The 15,793-nt window shown below is 31.1% G+C and overlaps 2 protein-coding genes across 2 annotated transcripts; one reads left to right on the top strand and one right to left on the bottom strand.

The window, feature by feature from the left end:
* The first annotated feature begins 4,283 nt into the window (after positions 1–4,283).
* Positions 4,284–7,205, top strand: LOC140809461 (cytochrome P450 93B2-like). The gene is made up of 2 exons (XM_073167095.1): positions 4,284–5,210; positions 6,429–7,205. Exons 1-2 carry the CDS (start codon positions 4,314–4,316, stop codon positions 7,059–7,061), a joined length of 1,530 nt encoding a protein of 509 aa, XP_073023196.1. The 5' UTR covers positions 4,284–4,313; the 3' UTR covers positions 7,062–7,205.
* Positions 7,206–11,188: 3,983 nt separating this feature from the next.
* On the bottom strand, positions 11,189–15,267 carry LOC140810154 (nudix hydrolase 9). Its single transcript, XM_073168000.1, has 9 exons — positions 14,979–15,267; positions 14,827–14,901; positions 14,584–14,640; positions 14,155–14,237; positions 13,819–13,877; positions 13,225–13,373; positions 12,795–12,935; positions 11,867–12,025; positions 11,189–11,515 (listed from the first exon to the last, which is right to left on the bottom strand). The coding sequence occupies exons 1-9, from the start codon at positions 15,066–15,068 to the stop codon at positions 11,420–11,422; spliced, it is 909 nt and encodes a 302-aa protein (XP_073024101.1). The 5' UTR covers positions 15,069–15,267; the 3' UTR covers positions 11,189–11,419.
* Positions 15,268–15,793: the final 526 nt, after the last annotated feature.

The following is a 15,793-nucleotide window of genomic DNA, read 5'->3' as shown; positions in this document are numbered from 1 at the left end:
AAAGTATATATGTTTTGATAAAAAACAGTCTCGTATAAATTTTTATGTAATGGAAAATGATTAGAAAGGTAACTGTAGTCGAAGCCATTCCTTATGAGTTACTAATTAGTTACTAATTATATTACTCTCGTATAATATTTTTTTATAATTCATTTGGTTTATATTTTAATGAAGATCAAAATGTAATTATAAAAAATAGTGAATGATTATACTGCAATTTTGATATATGAATTAAAAAAATAAATAAATAAAGAAAAATACCTAAATAGAAACTATGTCCATTGAACTACATATGACTTATATTAAAATTTTAACACTTTATTAATATATATATAATATATTAAAATAGATTATGACATTAAAAAATAGTTATTTTAAATATCTTAAAATTAATAATATGTTATAAATATAATGAATTTAAAAATGGAATTGATTGTTGAGCCCTTGCTACCAGTTTGATGAGTACTTTATTTTCTTTTTCTTGTTTTTAATAGTGTTTGGTCATGAGTTGCACTCTATTATTCATTTATTCTACCATTTTATGTTGCTGGCAATACTCCATTGGGTTGGATATGAGATCTAACCACTTACAAATTAATGTCATTTTCTTATTAATTTTTATACATTTTATTCCATGCAATTTCTTATTATCAATTTATCTTTTGTCTATGTATTTCATAATAAATTATGATAACCCAAAAATAGGAACAAAGTTCTATTAAATTGCTTCGTTTGATGCAGACTGAATAATATAATAATGTTTGTTTTTAAATTGAGATTCGACTAGCAGATGCTGAACCAATTGATTTATATTGTCTATGTTACATCACAATATATAATAATTTATTTATATGTTTACTTGGTATAAACAATATATTATTTTATACATTAAAAAAATACGTGTATATGTTATGTGTAAATAAATACGTCATATGTCACCGCTCATTTCGTGACTGGTGAAGTGATACAATCCTTTCCCATTGAAACAGAGACGGACTCAAACCGTGAAAACAAAAACATGTATGTCTTAAGTTCTAATGAATAAATGTATAATCATAGCAATTTTTATAATAAACTTGTTTGAGAAATGATTAGGGTTTTGTACGCTTAAACATGCTTATTAATCTCAATTAAGTGTTCCGTCTTTAGTTTCGACATTAATTCACCAGCTTCATTTATTTTAAGGCTAATCGCTTGCCATTTTAACAAAAGTTAGAGTAGATGGTAATAGTATTGTACGTGCTACTCATATCTTTTAAATTATCGCTACAAAAAAAATGGCAAAAGACAAGGTCAAATAAAACGTTGTTAAAGACCGTGTGATTAAAGGGTGCGCTCAAAGACAACGGTGAAAAACCGTTGTCGTAGGTATTGTAAAATCGTTGCTAAAGGTCATGTGGTTAAAGGGTTCGCTCAAAGACAACGGTGAAAAACCGTTGTCGTAGACGTCTAAAGAAGACGGTGAAAAACCGTTGTCATAGCATTGAAAAATCGTTGTAAAACTAAATTTTGCGACAATTTTTTCTAAAAAAAACCGTCGATATGAGCGACGGTTTGTCATATGAATTCCGTCGCTAATTACCAACGGTTTTTAATATGATTTCCGTCTCTGATTAGCGACGGTTTGTCATATGATTTTCGTCGCTAATTACTGACGGTTTCTGATTAACAACGGTTTTTAATGATTTCTGTCTCTCATTAGCTACGGTTATTCATATGATTTCCGTTGCTATTGTTTTACGTAAAATAAAATAAAATTTACTGTATAATTTAATAAACCTAACAAGAAAAACCTTACAATCTTACTAAATTATTAATATTTATAATCTTTAACACTTAAAATTGAAGTGAAATGAAAATCGTGGAAGAGCGAAAAATTTGGTAAGTGAAATGAAAATCGTGGAAAAGAGAAGACTTTGGTGTGGGAAGAAAAAGACGAAGGATGCGAATATTTGTATTAGCGACGACTGTAATAAAATCATCGCTATTAGCGACTGTTTTTTAAATAACCGTCGCAAATATTCACTTAGCAACGGTTGTTTCGTCGCTAATTTAAAACGTCACGAATTTAACAATGCGACGGTTTTATGCACCGTCGCTAATTTAAATTTGCGACGGTTTTAAGGAAACCGTCGCGAACTTTAGCTAACCGTCACTAAATATTAACCGATTTTTTTTAAAAAAAAAATTAGAAACTACGACAACATTTTTTCAAAAACCGTTGTCGTTAACCAAATAAAACACTAAAAACGACAACGTTTTAAAAAACCGTTGTCGTATTTAAAAAATCATCCGAAAGACAACGGTTTACATAAACCGTTGTATTTGACCCTTAACATAATCTTATATAGACAACGATTTTGGAAAAAAACGTTGTTGTAGCCCAAAAAAACCATCTTAAAGACAACGGTTTTTAAAAACCGTTGTTGTAGCTTAAAAAAAACGCTCAGAGACAAAGATTGTTAAAATCGTTGTAAAAAAATGCTCTTAGACAACAGTTTTTAAAAACCGTTGTTGTAGCAAAAAAACGCTAATAGACACATCAAAGACAACAGTTTGTTAAAATCGTTGTTAAATGAAAAAAGACAACGATTTTAATAAAAATCGTTGTCATATGAGTGTTGTTGATTTGTATACATCAACTCGAACATTATTTTTTGACTGTTCTATCTAGTAGAGACATTATTACATCCAACAATCTATCTTCTAATAATAGCAATTGTTACAATCAATTGAAATTGAACATGTGACATAAACTCTGATAACAGTTGTAGATCGAGTGTTTGCCGCTTTAGAAATAATTATAGTTAGTAATAAGAGTACATCTCAAATCTTTACAATTCAAGCATCATGTTATGTATTACTCAAAAAAGACAATTATTGCAACAAACATTTATGTTTTGGAATAAAAAATGGCTATTCACACACATCTGAAAAACAACCTCAAAACTATCCAAAATTTATACTCACGAATTTTTTTTGAGGTTTAAAACTAAAATTTTAACATAGTTTATAATGAAAAATATATTGCAATTTTTGTAAAAATAACACGCTTATGTATACTATATTCATATATATACTATAAGTGTACTCGTACACTTACTATTTATTTGAAACATAAAGTTTATTTTATCAAAGATTTTATATTGCAAGAAAAGTCAACTTTGGACAAGGCTCTCGATATGAGCAATTTGTTTTTGCTTTTTTCGAGCAATTAATTATATTATATCATATATATAGTGAGTAGGTATTAAAAACTACAGCAAACCGGTAGTTAGGGTTTGTTCTCCCCACCCATCGTGTAGTTGTAAGAATTTGCATTATTTGGATCACGTGATTAACAATTAATTTGGATCACGTGATGCAACAAGCTAGATACATTCCTTTTTTCACGTTTAATACAAAGTAATTGTAGCATATGCACTTGTTTTGTGACCTACATGAGATTTTAGAACTATTGGTAATCATTTTTTTTATTTTTTATTTTTTTTCCCAAACATAACAATATCATCCAGATATCTTTAACTAACATTTTATCATTTCCCCCAATTTTTTGGAGGTAAATTAACATCTTAATTCATATTTTTATTAAAAAAATTCGATAATATTAACATTATCTTTCTCATTCAATTTGTTTGTAATGAGAACTCAAGTTACCGATATTTGATAAAATCATCAAGTTACTAATTGTTTCTCCTCCAATTATTTTAATTTTTTCACTAAAATATATATCAATATCTAGAAAAGTAAATTCATTTAATCTTTAAAATTATTGGGATCATATATTCATATAGGGTAATACATATTTTTTTGTCCATTTCTTTGAAGCACCACTAGATATAAACAATTATTTGGGACCCAATTACCAAAAATAAAAGATAAAAAAAATAGATTGTATTAGAACTAAGAATTTAGAGATTTTTTTTAGTTTTCTTGTAACTGAATGAAATAATTATTCGAATAATACTATTTTTTTGTATTTTTAAATTGTGTAGTAATTTGTGATATTTTCTGGATTTATTCGAAGTTAGTGAAGTTTATAATTTTCATGATTCATGCTCACAAAAATCCGAGGATTGATATTTATTAACAAAATAAGAGTACCTTCAAAACACTTTTTCCTAAAAAAAAATCAAGTTTCTTACTATTTATTAATGACAATCATATAATGCAGACATACAAAAATTATTGGATTTAATTAATATTACACGTGCTGGCTTCGCCACCGTTCGTGCCACCAACCACACACATGGACTTGGTGATTATGAGTGTATAAAAATGACAACGCAACAGAGTCTTTGCTATGAAAAACAATGGATTTTACCCAAATCGGTGGTGTAGTAATCTTCTTCGCATCCACACTGTTAATCCTCAGTATTTACAAACAAAGAAGAAGCCATCTCCCCTCTCCTCCGGGGCCATTCGCCCTCCCAGTTATCGGCCATTTACATCTCCTAGGCCCAAGAATCCACCACACTTTCCATGATCTTTCGCAGCGCTACGGTCCCTTGTTCCAGATCCGCCTCGGTTCTGTACGCTGTGTGGTGGTCTCAACACCTGAACTCGCTAAAGAATTCCTCAAAACTCACGAGCTTGTCTTCTCTGCACGCAAGCACACGACAGCCATCGACATAGTCACCTACGATTCTTCGTTTGCTTTCTCCCCTTACGGACCTTACTGGAAGTATATCAAGAAACTCTGCACCTATGAACTGCTCGGTGCGAGGAATCTCTCCAACTTTGAGCCCATAAGGAAGTTTGAAGTAAAAGATTTCTTGAGAGTTTTGTCCAACAAGGCAAAAACAGGAGAAATTATTAATGTCACAGAAGAGCTAGTGAAGCTCACGAGCAATGTGATATCTCACATGATGCTGGGTCTCCGGTGTTCGGAGACGGAGGGGGAAGCGGAGGCGGCGAGGAATGTGATTCGGGATGTGACGCAGATTTTCGGGGAGTTCGATGTATCGGATATCATATGGTTTTGCAAGAACTTTGATTTGCAAGGGATAAGGAGGAGATCGGAGGACATACAGAAGAGGTACGACACTTTGCTGGAGAAAATCATTACGGACAGAGAGAAAAAGCGCGGCGGCGGCGGTAGTGGTAGCGGCGGAGATGCGAAGGATTTTCTTGACATGTTACTTGACGTCATGGAGAGTAAGAATTCGGATGTCAAATTCACCAGAGAACACCTTAAAGCTTTGATTCTGGTAAGAGATCAGATTCAAGTCAATTTAATTTTTCATACAATTTCCACTTTTTATGTTTGATTAATATCTAAACGGGACATTCACTAGCTACTTTAAAAAAAAAAAAAAAAAAAAAAAGTGGGCTCAAAACTATATTGAAAAGTAGATCTCCGAAAAGGTGTAAGACGAGATGTCATTTATGTGGGCATTATATTTAACGAGTAAGATCTTGTCACACAAATAATTTTAAAAAAAAAGTGGGTTCTATATATGAATAGGTAAATCTTGACCATTTTATCATGAGTATAATGTTTAAATGAGTAGGATGAAATAAACCTATGAAAGAATGAAATTATTCTATATTAGTTTCATGTAATAAATGATATATTAATCAAATAATACTAGCAATAAGATGAATTAAGGATCTCTCCAAAAATACAGTAATGTTACAAAATATTAATTGCTTATATTTTGAGCTTGTAATTATTTTTATTTGGCCGAAATAGTATTATATTGGATACTTTTTTTTTTTGATATATCGAATACAATATACTTTAAATTTTATTAATTTTTTGTATATTAAATTTTAATATTATCTCTAAGAGATATTTTATATTTAACATATCATACATAAAATATTGATGAAAAGTCGATATGAGGACGCGTCCCAACTTGAAAAGCAAGTGGTCTAGGTGTGGGTATGACCTGAAACACTACACGTTAAAATTTTGAGAGACAGAGATCCAAATTGAACGGTTGAACTCGCAAGACTTGTCAAACATTTATATTTATATTATATAATATAAGGTTGACATATTTAATTATTTACTAGCTAATCTGCACACGCGGTGCGTTTGTGTACAATTTTTTTTATAATTATTTATGGATTAAAATGAAATTTGACAAATTATCGAGGTACTAAAGTGCTATTTGAATAATTGTAATAAAAAAAATAAAAACAAAAATGTTTTTTGAAATTAAAAAAAAAACAAAAATGTAATTTTGATATCAAATAGGGGCAAAATAGGAAAACCAAAAAAACAGAACAAAGACACCAAAAACAGTTATTCTAATATGCTTCAACTTAATAAATAGTAAAAAAGTAAAAGATAGTAAAAGATTAAATTTAATAAATAGTAAAAGATATATTAATATTGGTTATTAATTAATCCCCTCGGTCTTGATTATTCGATGGTTTCACCGCTAAATTTTGCCTCCATGTGTACTTGAATTGGCAAGGATTTCTTCACTGCTGGCACGGACACAACTGCCATTGCAGTGGAATGGTCGATTGCAGAACTCCTCCGCAACCCAAAGGTACTCGAAAAGGCTCAGGAAGAGATCGACAACGTTGTAGGTTCGGGAAGGCTTTTGCAAGAATCCGACGCCTCAAAACTTCCCTACATCATGGCAATAATCAAAGAAACATTCCGTCTGCACCCCCCGATTCCTATGATCTCAAGAAAGTCTGTTTCCGACTGCGCGATCAACGGGTACATGATCCATGCTCAAACTCTCTTATTTGTTAACATTTGGTCCATTGGCCGGAATCCCAAGTACTGGGAGAGCCCGATGGAGTTCCGTCCAGAGAGATTTCTGGAACCGGGGTTTGGTTCAATTGATGTTAAAGGGCAGAATTTCGAGTTGATGCCGTTTGGGACAGGTAGAAGGGGCTGTCCAGGGATGCTGCTAGCAATGCAGGAGTTGGTTTCAATATTGGGGGCTTTGGTGCAGTGCTTCCATTTGGAGCTTCCCGATGGTTCGCAGAATGTCGATATGACGGAAAGGCCGGGGTTAACCGCACCTCGGGCATATGACCTGGTCTGCCGTGTGGTGCCAAGGGTTGATGTCGCGCTGGTTTCGGGCGATTGATCGATGCCTAAGATTAGGTATTGTCAGTATATTTGCATAATTTCTTGTGATTATGCTCCCTAGTTATTACTTGTTTGTGTGCATTGATATTCACGGCTTGGAATAAGCACGAAAGCCTAATCCTAAAGGATTTTTTATTTTTTATTTTTTAACTCTTGTCACAACTATTTTTGTCAAGAAAATGATCTCTAAAAAAAAGTTAATAAGTTTACAAATTTTTCCTCAAATCAACTGGTCATATCCATGTTTTAAAATAAAAAGTCTATTTTTTCAATTTTGCCCCAACAATAAACATGATAAATAAATACCATATTTTCTAATCTATTTATATTTTATTTAAGATGTAAATAATTATTTTACAAGTAATGAATATTATTAGTAAAATATATTATTTATGTATATATATATATAATGTGTTTATATATATTTTATAATTTATTTAGTTTGTGTTTATATTAAAGTCATACTGTAATTTTGGAAATAGTGAGATATTAAATTGTAATTTTGATAAAATTTATGGAAAAAACCTAAAAATAGAAGTGGACAAGGAGGTTAGGACCTTGAACTTCAAGTTTACAAAATATATCCTGTGTAGCTTAACTAATAATTTGTCATTTTGTTAACTATGATTAATTACAAAAATAGAGTATTGACCTTCTGTCTTTTAATTCTATGACAGGAAACTTAATGAATACTAACAATAAAAATTCGACAACTAGAGCAAAGAAAAGGGCCATAGCCTACACTAAATGGTTTTCTTTATTTATTTATTTATTATTATTGTAGTAGGAATAGCAAGGATAAAATACACTTTTAATTCTTATATTTTCTTACTAAAAAATTTTAGTCCCTAGATATTTTAACTCAGCACTCTCTTCCCTAAACTTTTAAAATGTAACAAAATTAGTCTCCACCATTAATTTTATGGTGAAATATAATGGTAAGATAAAATTGTGATATTTATTATATTCTTAGGGAAAAAATGAAACAAAAATGTTCAAAACTAAAATTATGATGAAGATAAAGACGGTAAACAATCATATATCTATGTTATAAATATACTATTATATATAAACAAAATTTAATAATAATCAAAATTTAATAATAATTGTTTTAATAATTACTAGCTAGGGAAAAAAAGCAGTCAAAATGATCATAATTGATATAAATTTTAGTTGCAAACTTATATAATAAATAAGTATATAAATATGGAAATTATAAATTACGGATTATTTTTTACAAAAATAATTTCATAGATATAAATTTTGTTAGTTGACATATTAAATTTCATCGACTCTTCCATAAATACAAATATAATTTTTTAAATATTAATTTAAGAGTATTAAAATTGTCAAATGTATTAAAATTAAAAATTGATGTAAGAATTCTATAATGTTGAAATCAAGTAATAAGCCAATTTTTTGAATAAAATATTAGTAATTTTTTGTTATTTGATTATTGATATTAAATAAAAAGTAAAAATGTAAGTATTAATTTTTTTCACCGTAAGCATTCTTTTATTTTTTGAAATTTATCACCAACATTTTTCATTTATACACATAATTATATATACTAAAGATTTAAAAATTAAATAAATTTGATGTCGATCCCGTTGGTTAGTATCAAATATATTGAATATATTATTTTTTATTTATATTTTATGCAAGAAACTATTGGAAAATTCATTAAAAATATGCAAATTAAAATTTATTTTTTATGTAAAAAATTACAAAAGTAGATAGTTTTTTATATAAAAAAAATATTAATGGTTTTTTTAAAATATATTTATAATATTAACAAAAAATGATAGATATGTGATTATTTACCTTCTTGATCTTTTCATAATATTTTTAATTACTAATTTTTCATTTGTTATCCCTAGAATTTAATAAATATCATAAAGTAGTCCCTACAGGCTACAATTACATTTAACCATAAAATTGACGATGAAGACTAATTTATTTTTATTAAATACCAAAAGTATATTTTCCCCGAATATTAAGAGAAACAACTTTAAGAAGCTAATATTAATGGTTAGTTGGCCACAAACAAAGAGTATGTCCCAGTACTCTGTTACATTTTTAGGCCGAGGAAACCGCATTCGGAACGGTCATGGTGAACTCTGTGCAGTGAAGCTCACTTTTTCATTAATATTTTTAAATATGGACGGCTAGATTTCTACGACGTTGTAGATCAGACATCACCATGAGATGAAGTTATTTCATTTTACCACTGCGGAACCATGAGAATGATTTTATCAACGCTGACATGACCATGAGATGGAGTTACTTTTACCGACACTTTTTGCACGAGCATGGTTTGTATATCTGCATCTCTTAGCTGCTACCCTAGCTTAGGCGCGGTAGTAGCACTTGGGCTCTGGCCGGCATCCCCTGCCTTGGCATTGGAGGATTTTCCCTCGGTGTCATCACTAGCGTAGATATTGTATGCACCCTCGCTCATTCTTCAATTCAGCGACGGTGTTTTTCTTATTTTTCGGTATATATATAAGTGAGAGCAAATATACAACATGTAATATTATTTTAAAAATTTATGCCCCACAGCATATAGAATCCAATATTATTATGAAAATGATTAATTAATTCAGTGCTTAGAGAAGCTAATTAGGTAAAAGTTAATTTTCAGGTAAATATCTGTAGTTGGAGCAGTTGGATGGAACTAATCCGACATCGATAATTTGAAAATTGGAAGAAATATGATGTTGCGTATGGATTGATTAGTTTAATTTAAACTACAATTATTATTATTAAAATTACACCTTCACATTAAGAGAATTTAGAATTCGATTCAATTTTATTTATCCAAACAAGTCGAGGAATTTGAAACTAATGAATTTAAAATTCATCGTCCCAAAATCATCGATCTAAGCACGACATAAGACGATTGTGAGTGGGAAGAATTTATGGTTGAGTATTTTGCCAAATTTGAATATGGACCAAGTAACTGATGAACTTATTAATCTATAATAAATTATTTCCATTTAAAATTGGCGTCATAAAATCTGATATGTATTTTCATCGTCTTTCTATTTGTAATGAGATTGAATTTATAATTAGACATATAAAAGTTGTTTGTATAATCTATAATAGGTAAATTACATATCCAATATACTTGTTAATTTAACAAATGTAATAGTAATGAAAATGAATTTGAAATCCATCTGAAAATCAGCATTATTTCAAATCCAAACTAGAAATTGATTCTCAAACCAAATCTTGCACGAGCTTGTTGTATATTTAAGAGAAGTTTACCCAATCGCACTGAAGATACCGATTGTGAGTTTTATAATCATAAATTTTAAAAAAAAATTGATTTAAGTTAGGCAAAAACTTGTGTGAGACGCTCTCACGGGTCGTATTTTGTGAGACGGGTCTTTATTTGGGTCATCCATGAAAAAGTATTACTTTTTATGCTAAGAGTATAACTTTTTATTGTTAATATCGATAGGGTCGACTCGTCTCACAAATTAAGATCCGTGAGACGGTCTCACATGAGACCCATCTAAGTTATAAGGAATTGAGAGATAAATGAAAATGCACAATAGAATAAAAAGTGTTCGAGTCACATTAATTAAACTATTTTCATGATATTTTCTAAAAAAATTCTAATAATAATCAACTCAAGATTATTTATATCGTCAAAAAAAAAAAAAACTCGAGATTATTTGGGGTATTTTTTAAAAATGTTTATGCTTGAAAGATGATATTGGACAAATCTTTTGAAAGATAAAAGACTAATTTGGGAACACCCAAAGGAAAAGATCGAATCGGAGTTTTGTTAAAAATTAAATATTAAATTGAGTTTTTACCCTAGGTATATAGATTTTTATCTTGTACCGTTGCATAAGAATAAAATCCAAGCTAACTCGCTTCAATTATTGGGTCCTCTTGAATTCCAAGTCACCTTCCTCGTTAAATTTGTGGACGAAAAAATAAAAAATAAACCTTTTGTAAGAAGATCTCATGAATATTTATCTGTGAAACGAGTCAATCTTACCGATATTCGTAATAAAAAATAATACTCTGAGCATAAAAAGTAATATTTTTTCATGGATGACCTAAGTACTCTGAGATCGTCTCACAAAAATTTTTGTGAAAAATAAAAAGTTGATCAAAAGGTAATGAATTTATCAATAGACACAATAAATAAATAAATAACAAAAAAAAAATATCTTTTTTTATGGCATTTTCTTGTGGACCTGTGTAAGGATTAGAATGCGGTCATACTTTCGAGTAAAGTAAGAAAGATCAAATTCTTGGTGTGTGAGATATCTCAAATTTCAAGAACAAAATCAGCAGTTCACGGTTTGCAAAAGTTCAAATGGGATGCATCTTGATTCACTTCTTTTCCGCGGCATCTACCATCAACTTATAGAGGGCAAATCCTCCTTGGTGACATCCAGGCATTTTAGACGAAATCTCAGCCACATCATTCTGACAACAAAAACATAGCGAATGATATTTTAACAGGAAGCCGGAGCAAAAATGATCGCCGCAAAAATGTTCTAATTTTATCATTATGATGACGTGAATGCAAAGATGGTTCAAATGGTTCTTCTCTGTGATCCAGTGGAAAGAGATTCTTTTCTGATGGAAGAAACTGGAGGCCTATTAACTTGACGTCTTTTATACAAGATTTTGATTAGATCATTCATGGTGTAGCATAAATAAGGACAAAGATCTATCTTCTTTCTAGTCAATGGAAGGTAACATGTCGTCAAAAGATATAGTTCAGAGAATGTAATGAACTCCAAAGTCAGAGAGTCAAGAGGAAATTATACTAACCATTGACATAGTACACAGCTGAGTAGATTCAAAGCTGTCTTGCGCGTTATAATATAGGTGCTGAATCTCTTTCGACTGGAGACTGCATTTGATGAAGAAAAATGCTGTTGGCCGAACGTTCAACACCCTCTGGGAGACACCAATAAAGACAGGATTTCCCTGCATTATAAGGAAAAATGTTGAGAAACCATTATCCTTTTCTCATGACAAATGTGAATATAACCTTGAAAAGATAAAACTTTAGGAAACCAAATTGATACTTAGCACGAATACAACAAGTTCCAGAACTGTTTGTAATGGCCTGTACCAAGCTAACTTATATGTACTACCACACCCATTACAGAAGAAAAGGTGCAAATAAAGACAGTTCGTTGTACAAGAGTTTCACAGGTGTTGGAAATTGATGGAAGAAATAAAACATACAAGTGAATAAGCTGCTAATTATCACCAGTCATGTCTGGGTTTAGAACTATTAATATTGCGGACTATCAAGCTGAGACGTTAATTCTAGAGTTTTATTAAAAGCATTTGTTGCTTCTCAATCCCACACTCGCCGCAAACAAGCATGGCAGCATATAGAAACTAAACATTGCCACAAACAAGCATGGCAACATATAGAAATTTAACATTTGAATTCTCCCATGTAAGTATTTCAGGCTGATTAATCTGCTGATAAAAATAGGCACAAATAAACAGTCAAAGCAGTACCCTGTAATTTATATTAGATAAGGGACAAATATTCAAGCCGCTTGCAAAAAGCAAAATACACTGCCTAAACACTTGAAAAAGAAATTTAAAAGGTGGAAAAGAAAAATTAGTTGAACGTTAAGACTTAAACATGGAAGCATATTCAATACATCATGTGGGGCATTGAGCACAAATCCAGGCACCTCTAAAATACAAACTGCAGAAAATAGTTGCTACTCACTAGGGTAGCAGCTGGAACTCCAATTTCTTCAACTACTTCCCGGATGATGCTGTCAAACATTTCACGAGAAACCATGTCATTGACCATCTGATGGCTTAATTCGAAGTTACGGTGATGACTTGTTATTCCAACTTCTTGGGGCTGTAAAAAAATACATATGGTTGTATTTTTTTATGGGTAGGATATTAAATTCAAAATTGAGAATAGCTGACTCATGATAAAGTACTAGGAAAGATAAACTTTTGATAAATAATAGAACTATCGTTGTAGGTAGAAAAACTAGAACTTCTAATATGGCTGGTCTCTAGCAGAATATATTAATATAGATTGTATGTGAAGTTTCGAACAAATTATATCCCTTAACAGTGCTTGCCTTTTGTGGAAAAGAGCTAGGAAGTGAAATCTATGAGCATGCATGTAGTGACTATACCTCTGGATGGCCACCAGGGAAAACAAAATGTCCAGGAAATTCACCTACATTAGTACTTCTTTGAAGCACGACTATATCATTTTCAGTAGTCTCTACGATTGCCCCATTGCCAAGAGGATTAGAGGTATGTTGGCACCGTCTCCAATCATCTAGAAATAAAACCTATTAATAAAGCTGTCTCAAATATAAATATAACAGTATGTAAATATGCCAAATGGCTATTTTGCCACATTCAAAAAAAAGAAAATGGGCTATTTTGTCAATTATACTCGAGATATTTCTTTGGCTGTCAGAATTTCGGGAGCATTTCCCCTTACAGAAATAGAGTGATCTATGTTATTTCCTGCCAATATACTACCCTAATTTCATTACCACAATTTGTAGAATTTATTGCACCAAAGAAACCACCGAGCATGTATGTATATACGTGTGTGTGTGTATATATATATATCTCCAAAAGTACTAACCAGCAAACTTCGAAAAGCATCATGCAAAAGGTAATAAAACTTGTGTTTGTGTGTTCTCACAGTTTCTTTCTTTTTTAATGAAGTACGTTCTCTCTGTTTCACCTAGCAGAACATCAGAATTTCATACCTTCAGATGGAAAAAGAAATCTTTCCCACAGAGGATTCAAGTTTGTTCCCACAAATGTCCTGAGCATGAAAAAGAGTTGGTATCACACTGAAGCTTTTGCAAACATTATTCTAAAAAAAAAAAACTTTTGCAAACACTAATGAGCCATACAAATTTTGCGATTTATGCTGGTAACGTCTTCCACGTGACTCAATGAAAACTAAGAAACTACATCTAGTTCAAAAGATTCGACGAGAACTTTCTTCCTCATATTATCATACCTTTGACTTCATTTGAGCAACTCCTATCGTACTTGTAAGCAATAAGTAGCACATAATAAGCAGAGAAAGAGAGAACCTGTAATCAGTCAAACCAAGATGAAGGCACACATCATGCTCCTGAGAGGAATCAGCCCCACCACTAATGTTGTTTCCTCCATACTGTCAAGTTATCAACTGAATAAATAATATAGCGTAACCCTGTAAAGAAACTATAAATGGCATGATAATATCGACAACATAAATAGCGCAACCTGAATCTCAAATTTGTTAAAATCAAAGAAATTATGCAACTCTTAGTACCCTTTCATGATATAATAAAAGAAACTATAAAAATTGTATCTTGGGTGATCCCATTTAGCACACCAACAGAAAAATCCACTCGGAGTCGGAGAAGACATAATCCCCATGTAACACGATGCATCATTCTAAGATTTTGAAGGGTAGCGTGAAGTTCAAGCAAAAATAAACCATGACTATAATTAGATTAAATGAATCCTCCACATACCCTGAATTTCAGCCCATTGAACAAAGATGGGTTCTGCTGAACTCTGCGATCCCATATCTGTCAATTGAATAAAGATTTCAACCAAACATCACAAACGCATCCAACAGCCAAAAAAAAAAACGCCGTTTCAAAGAAGCAGTGTCTTACATTTTTCAACACGATTCGACAAATACCGGGAAATTTTAGTTTACAACATTCAGATTACGAGATAAAACAAGCTATACTCTCCACAGTAATATATACCTCTGAAATGGAATTTTCCAAGCTGGTATCGGGATGATGGATTCTATCATAGGCTGGATCAAACACCACTGATAACTGGACACAAATAGCAGTCACAAAAATACAGCTCACGTCTCAAGCGAGAAAAAAAGGTAAGAAGTTAAGAAATTCACCTGAGATGGTGAGAGACCAGAGGGACACGAGACAAGAAGCTTGAATGCGGGAGGGCAGGGATATTCCGCTTCAAAACGACTCTCCTCCATAGCTTCCCAGCTGCGCACCACCTGGTCGATGAATTAACCGGGCCGAACGTCTATTCTGATTCCCCGTAACTTCGCACCTTTACCACGGGCAAGAATCACAATTCACAAGAAAAAAATAATTCTGTCCAACATAATTCTTGAATCCAAAACTATCTTGAAATATCATTTAATTTCATTTATGATAACCAAAGAAATTATCTTACATCCAATTAACTTGATAATTCTGATCGACTTTTTTTTTCCTTTTATAAATATAATTTGGTTCCCAACAAAATTATCAGAGATGATTTTATTGATCAATTTTGTAACATAGATATTTTATTTGGGAAATTCATGAAAAAAATATTAATTTTTTTATAAATATGAGTAGATATAATATGTTTCATAAATAAAAATTCGTTAGCGGTAGTTAGTTAGATCAATTACAATTAAATTATTTCATTCCTTGGGGATAAATAATAATTGTCATCCCAACATATTTTGTTAACAAATAAAAGAAACACACCCAACATTCCATTTATCATTATATTAGATAATTTTTTTATATATAATAATGCGATAAGCAGGGAAATGTAATAATTAACATATGAAATAATTAATTTTTTTTTTAAATTTTAAATAATGAGAAGGATTTTTCATAATTTCAATATTTGGCATATTATTATAATTTAAAACGAAAGGAAAGAAAAATTGAGGTATGACAATAACAATTCTCCATGTTCAAA

Source organism: Primulina eburnea, chromosome 13 (genome assembly GCF_022965805.1).
Source record: "Primulina eburnea isolate SZY01 chromosome 13, ASM2296580v1, whole genome shotgun sequence".
Classification (NCBI taxonomy): Eukaryota; Viridiplantae; Streptophyta; class Magnoliopsida; order Lamiales; family Gesneriaceae; genus Primulina; species Primulina eburnea.
This window is presented reverse-complemented; position numbering and strand designations above follow the sequence as displayed.

What these genes read in the sequence shown, in the direction of transcription:
- LOC140809461 (XM_073167095.1), top strand. Translation starts at nt 4,314, where the DNA reads ATGGATTTTACCCAAATCGGTGGTGTAGTAATCTTCTTCGCATCCACA. An exon ending in ACCTTAAAGCTTTGATTCTG is followed by an intron (nt 5,211 to 6,428) that starts GTAAGAGATCAG and finishes TGAATTGGCAAG; the next exon opens with GATTTCTTCACTGCTGGCAC.
- LOC140810154 (XM_073168000.1), bottom strand. Translation starts at nt 15,068, where the DNA reads ATGGAGGAGAGTCGTTTTGAAGCGGAATATCCCTGCCCTCCCGCATTC. An exon ending in TGGAAAATTCCATTTCAGAG is followed by an intron (nt 14,641 to 14,826) that starts GTATATATTACT and finishes TTCAATTGACAG; the next exon opens with ATATGGGATCGCAGAGTTCA. An exon ending in TCCCTGGTGGCCATCCAGAG is followed by an intron (nt 12,936 to 13,224) that starts GTATAGTCACTA and finishes ATTTTTTTACAG; the next exon opens with CCCCAAGAAGTTGGAATAAC.